Consider the following 15,903-nt stretch of genomic DNA (forward strand, 5'->3'; position numbering starts at 1 on the left):
TTACTCTATTTCTCCTAATGATAAACATATACAAAAAGTGAATGAAATACAAATTATTCCAGAGAGGGAATTAAAATAATTTTAATAAGTTTGCTTAAGAGAAATTACATAGAGATGAAATATTTACCAATATATGTGAGAAGAACCTAATATTCCGGAGAACTAACTTTTAGAATTACGAGACGTTCTTACTTTTATACATAATATAGTACAAAACGCGATTATGAAATAATGAAAATCGCTGCCAAACCATGTTGGCAACAGATAACAAAAACTGATTTTCGTCAGAAAGGAATTCAGAATAAAATACATTAAAATCACTTAAACAATTACCACTTGCAACTTTACGGGCTCTTCAAATCCTTTTTACACAATTAAACCTTATTTTACATGTATTCAAAAAAAACCTATTATTAATATTGACGTAAAATTAAATTGTTTGCCACTAACCAACGCGATATCAATTGGGTATAACGAAAATTACCTTGCGTACGGCATTTAATATTTTTTTATTCTTTTATATATCCAGTACTAAATGAGAAAGTAATTTGATTTTGTTGCGTATATACATGTTGGGACTTCTACTTGAAGCTGTAGGAAATGTCGATAACGACCTTGTTTATCATCCGGGACTATTTACAAAATCATAATGTCATTGAAATAAATTTGAGGTTGGTCTCATTTCATGGAGGTGGAACATAATCTTAAGGACGAATAATAAAGACATCTGAATCGAAACGAATTAAGACAGAAATCAAACGACAAATTGTAGAACAAATAAGTAACGGGCAAAAGGATCAACTTAAAATGCATTGTTTCATACCAGCGCGCCCATATTGTTAATAAAATCTGAAATATCTATTTCGATACAACATTTCAGCTGGAAAAAAAAAATAATTATAATTCAAAGTGCTGAAAATGTTCTATGAGAAGCAGGACTAAAGCGAAAAGGATTTCATAAAGCAACAATTCGAATATTTAATAATGATAGCAAACCGATTGTTATTTCTCTTTCACAATAACAATCTTCTCTCGTTTCTTGCACATTTATTCATTGGTTTTTTGGTTTCTACAAATATAAAAAAAATATTCTCTTTGAAACATCATATTACTCATGATCACCAATTATTGTTTTATTTAAATATTTTATTATATTATTTCACTATTATTCACTTTTTATTCAACGAAGCCTTATCTCAAATATCTGTGTTTGCTATTGATTTCTTAATCAGTTTACTAATTATGGTTTTTTTCGCTTTAAGACACTTTTCACCTAAAATGTATATTTCTAATTTATTTTATTTACCCTTTTCTCTGAATCTGAATATGAAGGTTTAGTTTTGTTTTCTCATTAATTGAGAATTATTACTTTTATAAGAAAGAGAAAATAAGTACAGTGAGAACATTTCAAAACGTATTCTGTATTACCTGTGCCTACACACTGCAATATCCTAACCGTCAGTTAAAAATGAAATTCTCGCTGATCGACAATATCGACTGGCATTACTTACTTATCTTGAGTACTACAATTGTTGTCTTATTTGCTTTACAATTTTCAATTCATCGTTTCATTACAATCGGAATAGCTACGATTGGGACTGAATACTTTCCACGTTCGGAACTCGTGTTATTACCATCATGATCTCTGTCATTACCGCTGAAATCACCTGGAGGATTCCTGACCTGCATATCTCGAACATCCACTTCGCCATTAGCAACAGCATCATTGGAATCGTCCTCGTCAGTTGAAGTCATAACCGGCGATGGTTCATCGTCGGATACATCATAATCACTAATCGAGTTCGGTTCCAATTCATCATCGCCATCAACCTCACTATTCATGTCCGGCATTTTACTCACTTTTGATGTACAACCAACATAGCTTACATGATGACGCATACCATAGCGATCTCCGGGCTCATAGAAAGTATGTGAGTAGTGCGAGTTATCAGGATAATTCTCCTCCATTATTTCATCTGATTTTATCTCTATTTCATGTGGATCGAATTGGTGGATTGGTGATTGAAAGAGATCATCGATATCGATTTCAGTTGTTTGGCTTCCTATGTCCTCGTCATCAGCGCAATCCTCCGTTTTACTCTGAATCTCGTCTTCATCATCGTCCTCTTCATTGCTAGACACTGTGAGTGTATGCGTCCCGGCCAAAAACGGACTAGATATTGCACGAACCGTATCAGCTGAGACGCAAGCGATTGGTCACTTACTGTCGCGAGACCCGCGTCTTCGCCGTCCTTCAGTTGCTTCACCACCAGCTGGAAAAGTTGGAACAGAATACATAAGTGCTGGACATACATTATTATGACAAAGTAGAATCTATACATGAACTTCTTCAAAACAATCAAACCACAATCCATAAAATCTAGAAAATTCTACACTAAACCCATTGAACATCTTGAAACTTCTGGCTGAATATTTAGCATACAAATTATCGATCGAAAATTACCATCGAAAAGTAACCTGATGAACTCCTAAGTGGCCACTTCACCATAGGCAACACGCCTACCAAAAAGGCAAATCCACAGAGACAGCACTCCAAGAACTTACAACAAAAATTAAAAAGGCTATGTTCGAAAAAGAATACGCCTTAGGCGCATTCATGGACATCGAAGGTCCCTTCAATATTGCTTCATTCGCGGCAAGACAGTATGGAATCGAACCGCTGCTAATCAGTTGGATCCTTCACATGCTAGAGTGGAGAAAATTCCACATATCGGTCGGCCAGAAGTCTATTGAAGCAGGATGTCTCAGAAGCTGCCCACAGGGAGGGGTTCTCTCTCCACTGTCATGGCTCTTGGTAATGGATACCGTGCTGTGGCTCCTGGAGGACAAAAAACGTCTCCGTGCAAGCATTTGCGGATGACTTAGCTGTAATAATTACCGGCAAGTTTACGAACACAGTATGTGACCGCTTGAATGCAACTCTGCATGAAATCCACAGTTGGTGCCTCCGCAATGGACTTACGGTGAACGCTAAGAAGACTGGACTAGTTATGTTCACTAGGAACATCAGGTGAGGCAGCTATACGCTACCCACCTTAGCAAGGGCGGAAATCCAGCTGGCACAAACAGTCAAGCACTTAGGAGTACATTTCGACTCCAAGTTAACGTGAAAGCACCATATCCAGGAACAATATCAGAAATCCTGCAGATTGCTCTGGTGCTGTAGGAATGCGCTAGATAAGACCTGGGGACTTTCACCAAAACGGATATACATCCATAATAAAACCCATTTTGATGTATGCATGCATCGCCTGGTGGCCAAGACTGAACTTTGCTAACAGCAGGAAGCTGCTAACGCAGATTCAGAGACTTGGTTTCCTAAGTATTGCTGGAGCAATGAGTACTACGCCGAGTGCGGCACTTGAAGCTATCCTAAATTTACCCCACATTCACTTGGAGGTGAAATGGAAAGCAGCCAATGTCTCCATATAGGCTCGATACCATTGAGGCGTGGAAAAGCGGTCCATCACACGGTCATACATCTATCTAGAAAATCCTTGACAAACATCCCGTAGCCCTAATGCTGACCGATCATATGATTTCCAGTCTCGTCTTTGACAAGACATATAATGTCATAATCACCGAAAGAGAAGAATGATCGACAAATCACCATGAGTCTTTTCAGATTACAGACTTAATAATCTTCACCGACGGGTCAGTCATGGCGATTGGATCGGGCACAGGGGTATTCTCGGAGAACCCGATTATAGAACTGGCCTGACCCCTCGGAAAAATGACGACCATATTCCAGGTGGAGATATATACCATTTCATTGGCAGCAGAAGAATGTCTGGACAAAAATGGAGGGGTCGCACCATTCGAATCTGTTCGGACAGTCCGGCGGCATTATCAGCACTAAATAGCAACAACATATCAAGTCAGTTGGGCTTTTAGTGGGACACTGCTCCTTAAAGTACCATATGGGAAAAATTGGGGTAGTGGTTTCGGGTATGTGCAGTCAAGGTGGGGAGGAGGAGGAGACGGCCCTGCACTTTTCATGCAGCTGCTCGGGACCCTCAGATCTCAGACGAAGACACCTTGGCAAGGTTTTCTTCAATGAAGAATCTGCACACTCTCTGCCTCTAGAGAATATTCTCAGATTCGCTAAAGCCTGCGAACACCCTAGGAAAGAAGCCATTGAGCAGGCGATTTACGGAGATAGTACAATGGGTCTAACAATGGCCTGAGTGCTCGGAGCTGCGGCTCCCCCCAGTAAACTAACTAATCTAAAGTAAATATACAAATAGTTAAATATATCTACCTAGAACATGGTGTGGAGAACTTTTTGAAAAAAGCACAGCTGAAAGACCCAAGCAAATAACGATCATGAGGTTCCAATGTTTACGGATAGGCAATAAACAGTTCCAAGAACTGAACCCTTTTGTAAGGTCTATTGGAGTATCCCCTAAAAAAGCTATTAAATGTTCTCCTGTTTGCCCCGCTCGCGGGCTTTTGAATATCCTCCAAATGCAGAACGTGCACAGGTAACTTCGTCTGAGATCTCAATAGATCGGGCAGCTTCTTATGAAGTACCGGGCCGTCTCCTCATCGTCCTCACATTGGCTACATGTGACCGAGATCACCACCCCATATTTTTTCCATGGGTAATTTAAAGAGGAGTTTCTCGTTAAAAGCTCTACTAGTGTTCTCACGTCCCAATTTTTAATGGACAACAAAATATCGCTCTAGCCGCGCATCATCTGCCGGCAGGAGTTCAAATTTCTCCATTCGGATGCGTAAATCCTTGTAATTTCGTCCTTAATTACACAATCTCCTAAGCCCGTGAGGGAGGGAGGGTCCAGCCGGCTCGGATCATCAGAGGCAATCCGTAGCATTCACGAAGGAAAGTAGCCCTCCCATCTGCAGCTAAAAATCTCTCTGAGATCCCCAAAGTATGGTATACCCGGTGTCCGTAGCCTGACTCTAACTAGAGCTGGGCAATTGCAGAGGAAGTGCTTGAGGGTCCTCCCCCCCCCTTCTCCGCAGCTACGGCAATGCGAATTGTAGTGTATGCCGAGCTTGGCGGCATGGTTCCCTATGGGACAGTGCCCCGTATAGATCGCCGTAATCTTGAATGCATTTGCACGCGTCTGGCACAGAAGCTCTCGTGATCGGGTTATGTCATAAACGGGCCAAATCCTCCTTGACTTGATGCAGTTGGTAAGCCTAAGGCCCGCGACTGCTGAGTAGTACGAGTAGATTCCGCCCTTGACAGTCGCCAGCGAGGTACCGACTGTACCCGGCGAATTGCCGCCAAGAGTAGAGCCCCACCTGGCCAATCCGTCAGTCCATTCATTCCCCTCTATGTTCCTATACCCGGGAAACCAAAGGAGGGTGACCTTGAGCGTGCCGCCCAGACTGTTCAGCGCGTTTCTGCACTGCCCCACCAGCCTGGAGGACATCATCGCTGAGTACAAGGCCTTGATGGCCGCTTGGCTGTCGATCAGAATGGCTATGTTACGCTTGGGACTCGGATCATGCTCCAGCCATCGATAGATTTCCAGTATTGCCAGTACTTCCGCTTGGAATACACTGGTGAAACCTGGGAGACCATACGACTAGGACACTCAGTGTGTATTCGAGAAAACCCTCGCGCCAACTCCACAGAACATTTTTGGTCCATCGATGAAAGTGTCAAAACCTTGCAACACGGCGCCGGTCTTCTACTCTGCCCTGGTTGGCAAGTCCACAGCAATTTTCCTCGTGAAGTTCAGTTACGTGTAGCATAGTCCGTAGGGAATGCCCAAATTTCCCGAGTTACTTCGTCTAGGCCGTTGTTGTGGCAGTAGGACTTCGCTGCCCAACATCAGGACTCACGTAGTCTGACGACACTGCACGCTACAACGTCCTTGTCATAATTTGATTTCGGAGAACACTCCGGCAGTGAAGATTATTAGGTCTGTAATCCGAAAAGACTCCTTGCCATTTATCTCTCCTTGTAATTAGAGCGGCCACAAACATACTTGGCCCCAGCCACAAAAAGAGTCGGAACGGCTGGTTTGACGATGAATGTAAGTAAGTTAGCAACGGAACGGAAGAATGCTGCATACCGAGTAATGTTGCATTCTCAAAGGACGCGGGCACGTGCAGAGACTTATCACCAACTCCGACGATCCGAGAAACGACATCACACACGGAAAAAGGAAGCCTGGGAGAACCAAAAGGTCTGTGAACTCGAAAAGTATTATACAGCGAGCGAGCGTACCAGGCGCGGAAGTTTTACCAAAAAGTCAGCAGGATGAAGCCTTATACACCTCGATGCTCATCCTGCCGAGACAGAGAGGGAAATCTGATTTCAGACAGAATGGGTATATTGGAGCGATGGGTTGAGTACTTTGATGAACTACTAAATAACCAAAACATCAGCGAGTTGGAGGTCCCGCCAACTGAAGACGACGGACAAATACTGCCACCAACAATTATAGAAGAAACACTCAGTACAATTCATCGACTTAAAAATCATGTCGCCAGGAGCCGATGGAATTACAACCAAACTGGTTAAATATGGAGGCGACCAGTTACACCAAGTGGTTCATCAACTTGTGCTCAAGGTGTGGGACAGCGAATCAATGCCTGACGACTGGCAAAGAGGCATTATCTGTCTCATATATAAAAAGCGAGATATCACACAGGGCAGCAATTTTAGAGGTATCACGTTGCTGAGTACCATCTATAAGATATTCTCCCCTATCTTGCTAGGCCGGATGCCCCATACGCCCAGAACATCATTGGCCCTTACCAAAGAGGCTTCACTCCAGGCAAATCAGCAACAGATCAGATTTTCTCTCCGGGGGAAGCAATGGAAAAACTGTTGGAATATGGACAACAGTTGCACCACCTATTCATCGACTTTAAAGCCGCCTATGATAGCATAGCCAGGGTAAAACTGTACACGGCCATGAGAGAATTCGGTATCCCGACGAAGTTGATAAGACTGACTCTGACCAATGCGCGAGGCTAGATAAAAGCAGCAGGATCACTCTCAAGACCATTCGACACCAACAACGATCTACGACAAGGGGATGCCCTACCATGGTCCTCTTTAACCTGGCCCTCGAGAAAGTGATCCGTGATGAAGTAAATGCAAGAGGTACGATCCTCTTTAAGTCCACCCAACTACTGGCTTATGCTTACGATATCGACATCATGGGAAGAATGACCCGAGACATATAAACTGCCTTCATCCAAATCGTAGGCGGCAATTGACAAGAGATCTTGGACTGCACATCAATGAAGGCAAATCAACGAGATATTTGAACCGCGACCTTCCGTACGACAGCCTTGTGCTGTAACCACTCAGTTATCCGGACACTTAGAGAAGAATCCTCCGAAGAATGTTTGGCCCCCTATATGAGGATGGACGATTCCGTAGCCTACATAACGACGAAATCTATGAGCGATATCATGACCATCAAGTTGTGGATAAAATCCGTCTCAATCAGTTACAGTGATCGGGTCACTTAATCCGTATGGATGAGGATGATCCAGCCTGCAAAGTCTATAAGGGCAATATCTATGGTAGAAAAAGAAGACGAGGCAAACGCTGCCTGAGATGGAGCGATGGGGTACGTCAGGACGCCAGACAGCTTTTAGGGATATCGAATTGGTGGACCTCGGCGCAAAACCGGGATATCTGGAGTTTCTTATTAAGGCAGGCCTAGACCGAATACCGGTTGTTGCGCCCTTGATTATGATTATGACGTCCAGAAACCATTATGCAGGGGAAAAAGTCGCTGCAGGTCAGATATGATGGATGCAGAAGCAATTCGAAGCCCAATTCATACAATTTTGCCATCGTGCCCGTTGATTTGTGATAAGGTTGCATTGTCTTCGGGAAACAGCACTTTCTTTTTCTTCAAATGGAGCCGTTTTTCCGCGATTCCATCCTTCAAACGCATCAATAATGTTATGTAACAGTCGCTGATGATGGTTTTTCCCTTCTCAAGATAGTCGATGAATATTATACCATGCGCATCCCACAATACTTATGCCATAGCTTTCCCAACCCACTGTTGCATCTTTGCACGCTATGCAGTCGATTCGCCTAGTGCAGTTCACTCAGATGACGATCGTTTTGATTTTAGAGCCATGTTTCGTCCACTGTCACATATCGACGCATAAATTCGGGCTTTTTTAAAGGAGAAAGAGCTTTAAACACTGCTCAAAATCGTCAATTCGTTGTTTTTGGTTGATTATGAGCTTGCGGGGCACTCACTTTGAACAGAGCTTACGCATATCCAAACATTCATGCACGATATGTCCAATACGTTCCTTTGATATTTTTAGAGCCTAGGCTATTACGATCAACTTCACTTTGCGGTCATCCAAAATTATTTTGTGGACTTTTTTGATGTTTTCGTCGCCTCTTTGGGGTGTTCACTGCGTGCACCGCCCTCGGTGCTAATTTCGCCTCGTTTAAACTTAGCGACCACTTCTCAGCGATTGATTTTCCTGGTGCAAAGTCCGAATAAGGTTTATCAAACCAAGCTTTGGCTCCAACAGTATCTTTTCGCCAAAAAGCAATGCATTCTTAACACACAAAATTCTCTCTAATTAATCTTATTAAAACTATCAAAAGTTGCTTCACTTAAAATGCTCTATCCCACAAACTAACAGTCCGAAAGTTGTCAAATTGTACACTTGCCTTTTGAAGCTTAGGGCTAATTAAAAATGGATTTAATGCATGTCATGTGTGCATTAGCGTACAAACTTTTCAACCGACCTGGTACCACCAATTCTACAATTTTTTAAGGTTGGTTTCTGCATGGATTAGCGACCTTCGCAAGGGTAATCTTATCTGAATATTCCACAGAGGTACTCGATGACAAATGTATTTTTTTTACATTTTCAGGTGCAAACATCCGTTTGCCATAATTCTTGAATCACCCCTTGTATATCTCATCATTGTATCGTAGATAAAATAAATAATAAATAAAAAAATGTTGTCAACAAATGCACCTTAGATAGCGGAAAGACGTAAAGGTTTATCAATGATTACAACAAATAATCGCAATGCGTGACGAAGTCCAGAGAAAAAAAGGTTTTATCGCGTTTTCCCATGCACATTAAAGATATCTTGGCGAAATTAATCCATCAAGATTCTAATCATGTTGTACTTATAGCATTTTACCAATCGTGAATTGAATGGCAGGTATTGCAACAGAAGTTGGAAGATTTCAGTCATCAAATGGTCGATCCCAAGTTACTCAACTTCGCAAAATTATTTCTTATAGATCAAAGTTAAATTTCGAAACTTTAAAGCACCCAATAAGATCCTTCTTTTACTGCTCTTACAGGAGCCCCGGATTGACGAGAAAATTCCTTATTAAAAAAACAGGACCAACAAAACTTATGTGCACAAACAAAATAGGAACATCACGATTGCCGCCATTAAAATTCTAACTATTATTTGCCGAAGCCCTGCTTCCCAGGATCAAGGAATTGCAATAAGTGTGTTGAAATTTGTTAACATTTGCAATCAAAGAAATTTATATTGGAAAAAGCGTCAACAATAATAACTTCCTCACCTGCACTCCTAGTTTTTCTCCTTGGCTCATTACCATCTCCACTGATCGTTGAACTATTGCCACCTTTTACATTACCACCAACAACTTTGCTCGCTTCATTGTTACCCCCACTATGACCAGCACCGCCGCTCCTTGAATATATGATCTTATTAGCAGCAGCACTGGCTCGTACACTCCGTCTCGGTCGATCATCATTAGGCGATTGAATGTTTGATGAATGATTTGAATTTTGTACAGAAACAGCCGATGCATTCGCCAATGAATGATTATTACTAGCAACAGTTGTGGCTGTAGTTACAACCGTTCCCACTCCTGCCGCCACTCCTGTTGTTCCTATCGAACCGCTACTCGCTCTTGTACAATGAGTGTTATTTTGAATTTGATTGTTACTATTGGATGATGCTACTGTACTTGTTCCAGATGTAGACGTTGTTGAGTTTGAGTGTGAGGCGGCTGAGCCTCTGATTGTCTTTGTTGTTGATGAGTTTTGTCCTATTGAATTTTGAGATGCAAAAGATGATGTCGATGTTGTGGAATGAGCTGAAGAACCTGTGGAACGAAATTTATCAATGCAAAAAGGCACACATTGCTATAACAAAATACTTACGGCTGTGCTGTGATGACGCACGATGATTCCTAAGGACCTTGTTATCGCTGCTCTCTGATGTATTTGACTTTGCTGCAGAGCCCTTAGAACCGCGCACTTTACCAGCAACCTCGATCAATGGTTCGTCTGAATCAGATGATTCGTCTGGAGCCTTTTTACTTTTGCTATTCCCCGGTTTTCTCCCGACCGAATTGGTGCTATTGGATTTAACATTAGCCAGATTTTCACAGCTACCGTGTGTCGCCGAACTAGACGAATTCGGTCGCGTTCGTTTCGCAGATGAGCCATTAGTGCTGTTGTTTCGTCCCGGCGTGTCATCGCTTACACACGACTGTGTCGAACTCTCCGATCCTTGCCGTTTCCTCTTATTGCTAGTCATAACACCACCAGTTCCAGCAACTTTTCCTGTACTCACTTTTGGACTTAACCTATCTATGGCCGCTGCAGATAGTCTCAGATTTGACTTGAGACTATTTGTTGTCGCTGGAGAGTCGAGCTGAGGACTCTGTTTCGGAGCATCCAATGGGCTCTCTAGTTTACTGCTGGCACGTGTTCTCACTCGAGGAACTTCCGATTCAGGGTGTGTGGGAATTTCAATAGTTATTGGCGTTAAGATTTCCTTTATATCTATTGCAGACTTATCATTTGTTTTTGAGATCACATCGCAAGCTAATGACGATGACATAGATGGACATGCAGGCGATGAAGTGTCCACTGTTGCTACAGACTCTTCTTTGACTATTGGCGATTCCGATTTGATGCTTTCAGCCATCGGTTTCACTTCAACTTCACTTGACGACGATGCGTTCCGTATCACATTTTCTTCGAATTTCTTCTCATTTGGACTTTGAGATAAAGCAATTCGAGTACTTTTTTCAATGTCATCTTCTAATTTTGTATTTGGCTTTAAGCTCTTCTTACAGCATTCATCGATTAGTTGTGTGTCAAGTGAAATTTTTGAACTAATTTCTTTGTTCTCGTTTAAATCTCGACACTCCACCTTCGTTACTGGAAAAGGAGATAACATTGGTGACGATTTTCCACTGTTACTGCCGCCCATGATAGCAGCCAAATCTTCTTCTTGCTCCATCTTAACTGCGCACAACATTATCTTCTCGTCCGTTAGATTTTCGAGTAAACTTTCTTCCTTCATCGAATGATCGCCATTCAGTCTATGCATTGGGCTTTCACATTGCGATAAAAAATGATCGTTTCCCTCCATTTTCGCCAGCTCCGCTTCGATATCCCTCATGTGGGTCATTTCGTCTTCTTGATCGTCTTTCGTATCCAAGGATATTTTCTCCTCTATCTGCGTGTGTACAATTTCAACGACCCTTTTTGCTTGCAGCTGAGGAGGTTGAGCATCGCCCTGCTGCGGACTGCCTGACTGATGCGGACTTTTCTCCGAGAGGGCATCCATTGATTCAATGCCACTGTCTTCACCCTGCGCCTGAGAGCCTGGTGAGTTACGTACATTGTTGTTCCCGCTACCATTGTTCAGAAGGTTTATACCAACATCAATTGCAGCGGGGTTCTGGCTCACCGTTGACGGTCTAGGTGGTTGCTCCTGTATTGCACTCTGCTCATTCACTTCCGTTTTCTGAAATGATTTCTCTTGGGCAACGTCTACAATATTTGTACTGTTACTCGAAGCCGATGGTAAACTGGAATTAGAAATTGATGTCGGCGTGGGTACTGACACCCGCCTCGCAGAAACTTGCAGGCGTTCATCCAGCAGTGATGCTGTTGGAACATTGCTTTTAGATGCATCTAAATTCACGATTTGTTCGTCTGCTTTTATGCTAGTGAGACTACCACCACTGCTTCCACTGTTGCTCACAGTACTTCCACCAGTATTTGTCAAAGAAGCTTTTTCTGTTGATTCTTTTCCATCTGCGCTTTGAAATTCCATCAATTTCTGCTTGAATTTCTCTTTACTCATTGCATCGGAGCTTCCTTGAGGCAAAAGGCAAACTGTCGCCGTCTGTTTACTACTACTTGTCCTCGATTGTGAAATTGTTGGGGCAACAACAGACGAATCGCACTGAGATTTAGACGTCACTGCACTACTCCTACAATTGCTCGTAGACACTTGCACTGCTGACATGGTCAGGGAAACAGATGATGGAATTGATGACGCTATTGATAAAGGGGCAGAAATTACTGTCTGGGATGGCATTTGAGATTGATCCATATTGCCCGCTAAGGGAGGGCTTTTTCCCGGATCTTTAACGGGATTGTTTGTGGGCGATTTGCATTGTTTTACCACTACCAGAGGTTTTCCCGATTTTATCGAGCTCTTGTGAAGCTTACTAATAAATGTAGAACTGTTATTATTATTGCTGGAACCTTTCTGGTTTTTTGAGAGAGATGAATGTGTCGGCAATGTTCCCACGTTCGTTGACCCAATCGGTCCTTGCAGATGATTGTATAATTCTAGATTATTCTTATCCTCTTGCAGCATATTGTTCTGTTGTTGCTGCTCCAAACTTTGGGACATACGCCGCCTTTTAGTATCGGGAACAATTAAGCCATTTGGATTCACCGATATATCAGTCATGTTGCGTTTGCTTGACGGCAAACACTTTTCCAAGTCTTCTCCATTCTCTAGCACCGACTTTGAATGATTATTGCTCACTGGATATTCGTCGTGTGACGACGGTCGTGTGGTTGGCTTTCCTTGACTGCTCGCCTTACTGTTCACGTTATTCACGAAATTTGAAGGATCGGACGATACCATATAGCGATTCAACACCGTTTGCTCTTCGAAAGTGTTGTTTCTTTTCATTTGAGCTTTCTTCAAATACGAATCGTCTTCCTCACCGCCACTTTGAGATTTCTTCCGATCCTTCTTCGAATTTTTTATAACAATAGAGTTCTTCCCTCGCAAGCTAATATGTAGCGGAGGAACGCGTGGTTCTTCTCCATGTGGCGACTGATTCGAGGCATTATGTGATGTAGATGACAACTGAACCGCATTTTGTTGCTGTTGTAAACTCAGATTTGGACTTGAGTTCGGCGTCATTGAGAGAGAAGATTGAGAAGACGAGGAATAGTTGGACACCGAAGTAGATGTGGAGTTAACGGCAGCCTGGGCCCGCTTCGGTGACGGTACGAAACTAATATCAACCTTATAAGCGGGCGAAACTGGTTCTGATTTCTCCAGTTTCAGTCGCAATTTGATTTTTTCCGAGGGAGAATCCTTCCCATCGATTGATATCAGTTTGGCTTTTGTCATTATCTTCTCCTTAGGTTGCTTCGACTTCCCACTGATCTTGTCTTTTATACCCTGTTGCAATTTTTCCCGAAGGAGGTTATTCTTTATACTGGGCTTACTCTTCTTGCTGCTATACGATCCGGAGCTAGTATCCCTTCGCTCCTTCTTCGATTTCGAATACCTCGATCTTCCAGATGCCTCAGAGTTACTCGACCGTTCAGTATCACTGTGATCCGAGGCTTTACTGAACGCCGTACTGCACGAATTATCGTCGTCAGAGTAAAGTGAATTCGAAACCTCCGAATTGAATTCATTGAACACATCCATATTATCTGCGGGTGTGTTTTCCGATTCACTCTCTTCGTCACTCGGCATTGGTTCCAATTCACCAGTTAGAGGATTTATAAGGTACTGCCTTTCCTTACCAGATTTCGTTAGATTCGGCTGCTCTCCAGTCGGAAATGTTTTATTACTGGGAAGAACATCAGCGACCCTGCCACTATTAGCACCTGCTCCCGAAGTCGGTGGTGGTTTTGACTGCGATTGAAGTACTGAAGATGATGTTGATGTCAGGGCTGTCGACGTTTGTAAACCAGACTCTAAAGAGTTTATTGGGAGGGTACTTGCTGCTCGTTCTTGGTCGATCAGCTCCATCACAAGATCTTTCTCATCCAAAAGAGATTCGAGCGAGTTCTTACCATCCAAATCCAAGGTTGAATCCAAATCATTCAAACTAGGCAGCAAAAGTGAATCGAGATCTGTTTTTGACAATTCATCAAGATAACTGTTCAAAGCCAATGCATCCCCAATTGCTGACTTGTCTCCGGAGCCACTTGAGTTGTTGCCCATAGCGCCCAATCCATCTGCCATGCCTGGTGCTCCACCTGGAGTTGTTGCCGAGCCAACTGTTGACTGATTATTCATCTCTTGCTGCAAATTGTATTGTATTTGGTATCGAGTGAATTCCTGGAAACTAGACTTTGTTGCCGAATCCATAGGCTTGAACGGCCATCGAGGATGATTGAAATTATTCGCTATCACGTGTTGTGGCTGCTGCGGTTGTGTCGGATGAGTCACCAGGCTAGGATGTGGAGACTGTGAAGGTGTTGTGTATGGCTGTTGCATGGGAATTTGTTGCAGCGACTGTGGTTGCTGTAGCGGATGACGAAACGGCTGCGAACTAACACCTGCCATTGATCCAACATTTCCCATAACTTGATTTGGTTGTGTTGGGAATCGTTGCATTTGAATTCCGCTCGAACCCGGGTGAACGATTTGGTGTTGAGCCAATAGATGCTGTGGAACAGTTGGTGGTTGCTGAACTGACTGAGGAATTGGAAATCTCTGTTGCAACCGAATCCCAACACCACCAACTGCTGCTGGTTGATGAGGTGGAGCCAGGACAGTTTGATTTAGGACGACCGGAGCTGCTGATGCAACAGACGGCGCTTTTCCCGCGCTACTTGACATATTCGAAATTGTTTGTGATGGAGAAGGCACTGGAATCGAAGGACTTATGCTAATACTACTGCTATCGTTGCTATTACTATTATTTAGAAGTAAGACACCATCATTCTGCGTGTGATTGTTTAGGTTCGGAACTATCGCCGTCGTAGACGATTGTTGCTGTTGTTGTAACATTACTGACGACGGAGATGACGGAACTTTAACCTGATTGACTCCATCGTTCTGTAAAAGATTAACGAGAAGAGGTGATGACAACGCATTCGTGCTATTTGGCAGAGCAATTGTATTCGATTGCTGCTGCTGTTGTTGTTGAAGTGGATGTTGCACGGTATGCGTTCCAGGTTTCAAATGAATGGTTCCTGTTGCAGATGGATACGGTGGGGGAGGTGGTTGCATAAACGGAGATTTTACTACTGTTTGCGGTGGCTGTTGCACCAAAACGTCTGCAGATGTACCGGCAACCGGTATCGTTAGAGGCGGTGGTGTGATTTGTTGTCCTTGTCCAATTGCCAATGGTGCGTTTCCAACAGGACCAGTTGGCTGAGTGCCGGCCCCAAGAGCCGCAACAACTGCCATAGTATTCTCTCGTCGCTGTATCACTCTTGCTTGTGTCATACTTTCGAATGGATATTCTCGAGTCTCTACAATATTTGTTAGTGGCGGAACAGGCAATTTTCCATCCATCGGGCAGACTGTATTTGGTGACTTGAAAATCGGAGGTTTATCAAATGCTGTTGTCGGTCCATTCATAACGACCGTATTGGAAATTGGCCCACTACCATTATTACTGCCAACACTACCACCGCTTACGCCTCCAACCACCACAGTCGCTTGGGGAATGATACTGCGATTTGATGGCCCTGCTATAGGTTCTGCTATGCTTGGCGATGGTGTTGATGGTATCGATTGTGTAGTAGAACACGACGACGGTCCAGCTGTCGTTTGTTGCAAACGACTACCCAATATTTGTGATAGATCGTTTAATGTTGTGTTCGATGAACCAGCCTCTTGCACACGTCCCGTAGTAGTGTTATCTGAAAATCACCAAACAAATTTTACCCCTT

At 43.1% G+C, this 15,903-nt stretch overlaps 1 protein-coding gene across 4 annotated transcripts in view; it reads right to left on the reverse strand.

Moving 5' to 3' along the window:
* Window positions 1–1,060: 1,060 nt before the first annotated feature.
* Window positions 1,061–15,903, reverse strand: part of LOC119653227 (serine-rich adhesin for platelets) — a 47,345-nt gene continuing 32,502 nt past the window's right edge. For 3 of the 4 annotated variants that reach the window (XM_038057811.1, XM_038057813.1, XM_038057812.1), the window contains 3 exons: window positions 10,156–15,873; window positions 9,549–10,097; window positions 1,061–2,273 (listed from right to left, as the gene is read on the reverse strand). In XM_038057811.1, the coding sequence (XP_037913739.1) occupies window positions 2,218–2,273; window positions 9,549–10,097; window positions 10,156–15,873 (6,323 nt within the window). In that variant the 3' untranslated portion in view covers window positions 1,061–2,217. Of the gene's footprint in view, window positions 2,274–9,548; window positions 10,098–10,155; window positions 15,874–15,903 lie in introns of those variants that run through there. The other variant, XM_038057814.1, reaches the window with a different exon arrangement.

Source organism: Hermetia illucens, chromosome 3 (genome assembly GCF_905115235.1).
Source record: "Hermetia illucens chromosome 3, iHerIll2.2.curated.20191125, whole genome shotgun sequence".
Taxonomy (NCBI): domain Eukaryota; kingdom Metazoa; phylum Arthropoda; class Insecta; order Diptera; family Stratiomyidae; genus Hermetia; species Hermetia illucens.